At 45.3% G+C, this 2,500-nt stretch overlaps 1 protein-coding gene across 1 annotated transcript in view; it reads right to left on the bottom strand.

Annotated features, from left to right (window-relative positions):
• The window catches only part of msraa (methionine sulfoxide reductase Aa), a 111,273-nt gene that overhangs the window by 40,987 nt on the left and 67,786 nt on the right, over nt 1-2,500 (bottom strand). The window contains exon 2 of the mRNA XM_063222578.1: nt 397-465. Within this exon, the coding sequence (XP_063078648.1) occupies nt 397-465 (69 nt within the window). The remainder of the gene's footprint in view (nt 1-396; nt 466-2,500) is intronic.

The raw sequence follows: 2,500 nt of genomic DNA, 5'->3' as shown, positions 1-2,500 counted from the left end.
GCTGTGTCACAATGACAATGGGAGTTGGAGTTTCCCAATGGGCTTTAAAGAAAATTATCATCGACTTTCAAATTGGGATGTGACGGTACACAAAAATCACGGTTCGGTACGTACCTCCGGGGTCACGGTTCGTTACATTTTCGGTACAGAACATGGCATTAAAATTCCTCAGTGCCTTGTTTATTGCACTACAAATTGTCAAAATACAAGCTAATAAAATAAATACATTCAAAGTGCTGCATTTTATTAACACAGCTCTAACACACACAGTCACAGACACAGACACAGACATGCACACGCACACGCACACGCACACGCACACGCACACGCACACACCCAGCTCATGGCGTAACTCAGATGACACACACGGTTCGTGGCGTAACTCGGATGACTTACCAAACATGGCCATCTGCATGCCCTCAGGGAACGGCGGAACTGTCTTGTTGCCGTTGACATCATGCTTGGCTGCAGGGAGGCACACACACGCACACACACGCACACACACACACACACACACACACACACACACACACACACACACACACACACACACACACACACACACACACACACACACACACACACACATACACAAAGAATGAAGGAATGAATGAATGCTACTTGCTCTATTTACAGAAGTGATAAATGCATGCATAAACACAGTCACAAACAAGTTATTGACACATGTGCACGCCTGCACACACACACGCACGCACACACGCACGCACACACACACACACACCCTCCCCCTCCCTCTTCTGAGTCTTGAATAGCTGGTGGGCAAGCTCCTCCCTCTATAGTCTATACACTGTTAAACATGTACAAATAGCTTTGATCTACCTCATCTTTAACAAAACAGACTTATAGATAAAACACACAAACACACACACACACACACACACACACACACACACACACACACACACACACACACACACACACACACACACACACACACACACACACACACACACACACACTTCTCTAAAAGAGAAGGAGTGTGTCCTTAATGGCATATGTTCTCTTTGTGAGTGTGTGTGTGTGAGCGTCTGCGCGTCTGCGAGTGAGAGAGAGAGAGAGAGAGAGAGAGAGAGAGAGAGAGAGAGAGAGAGAGAGAGAGAGAGAGAGAGAGAGAGAGAGAGAGAGAGAGAGAGAGAGAGAGAGTCCTGTACACCAGACTTCCTAACCCCAAATGTGTGTGTTATCAAAGCGCCACGAGGGACAGAAACAAACATGGGCTGTGGTGTTGCTGTGTGTGTGTGTGTGTGTGTGTGTGTGTGTGTGTGTGTGTGTGTGTGTGTGTGTGTGTGTGTGTGTGTGTGTGTGTGTGTGTGTGTATGTGTGTGTGTGTGTGTGTGTGTGTGTGTGTGTGAGGGGGAGGGCTAATGCAAGGACACCCAAATGACCCACTTAAAACACACACACACACACACACACACACACACACACACACACACACACAAACACACACACACACACGCAAACACAGTCTATTCTCTGCCACGTGCTAATTGCAATCAGTCTAAATCAGTGAACTGGCGTGTGTGTGTGTGTGTGTGTGTGTGTGTGTGTGTGTGTGTGTGTGTGTGTGTGTGTGTGTGTGTGTGTGTGTGTGTGTGTGTGTGTGTGTGTGTGTGTGTGTGTGTGTTTGTGTGTGTGTGTGTGTGTGCACGTTTGTTTGCTCATGCAGCAAAGCCAAATTATGAATGCAGTGAAGTATGTTTATGTGTGCATGTATATGTATTTTATGTACTGTGTGTGTGTGTGTGTGTGTGTGTGTGTGTGTGTGTGTGTGTGTGTGTGTGTGTGTGTGTGTGTTGCATATGGCACAGCTTCCATTGAGCCGAAGGGACTAAATGAGGGCCAGTAGGCTCAACGTTTGGACTCAGTGGAGCTTGTCCACACACATGCGCACAAACTAGGGCCCGACCGATATATCGGGCCGATATTTAGCATTTTTAGGATATCGGTATCAGCCATACTTTCAATAAATTTCCACCAATAAGCTTGTATAACTTTCACAACCAATTTTGCCGCCGTTTCGTTCTGAATGCATCTTCTATTCTGCTCTCCCCACTTTGAGTCTATGAGAGTTCATTATTATAACTAAATATATGTGTATATATAATAATAATTTATATTTCATTCAATTTTATTATGAACAATACTTTTATATATTGGTTGCACATATCGGTTATCGGCCTCCCATTTCCATAAATATCGGTATCGAAAAAAACACTTCGGTCGGGCCCTAGCACAAAAACACACACACACACACACACACACACACACACACACACACACACACACACACACACACACACACACACACACACACACACACACACACACACACACACACACACACACACACACAACAGGGCTTGACACTAACTTTTTGTGCTCTTTTTGCTCACCAGCCAGGGTGCTTTCCAGAGTCACTAGCCATTCAGCCTTTCTACTAGCCTCTGTTTGTTTGTATTTTTTAGACATCTTCTGA

This window comes from Engraulis encrasicolus, chromosome 18, assembly GCF_034702125.1.
Source record: "Engraulis encrasicolus isolate BLACKSEA-1 chromosome 18, IST_EnEncr_1.0, whole genome shotgun sequence".
NCBI lineage: Eukaryota > Metazoa > Chordata > Actinopteri > Clupeiformes > Engraulidae > Engraulis > Engraulis encrasicolus.
This window is presented reverse-complemented; position numbering and strand designations above follow the sequence as displayed.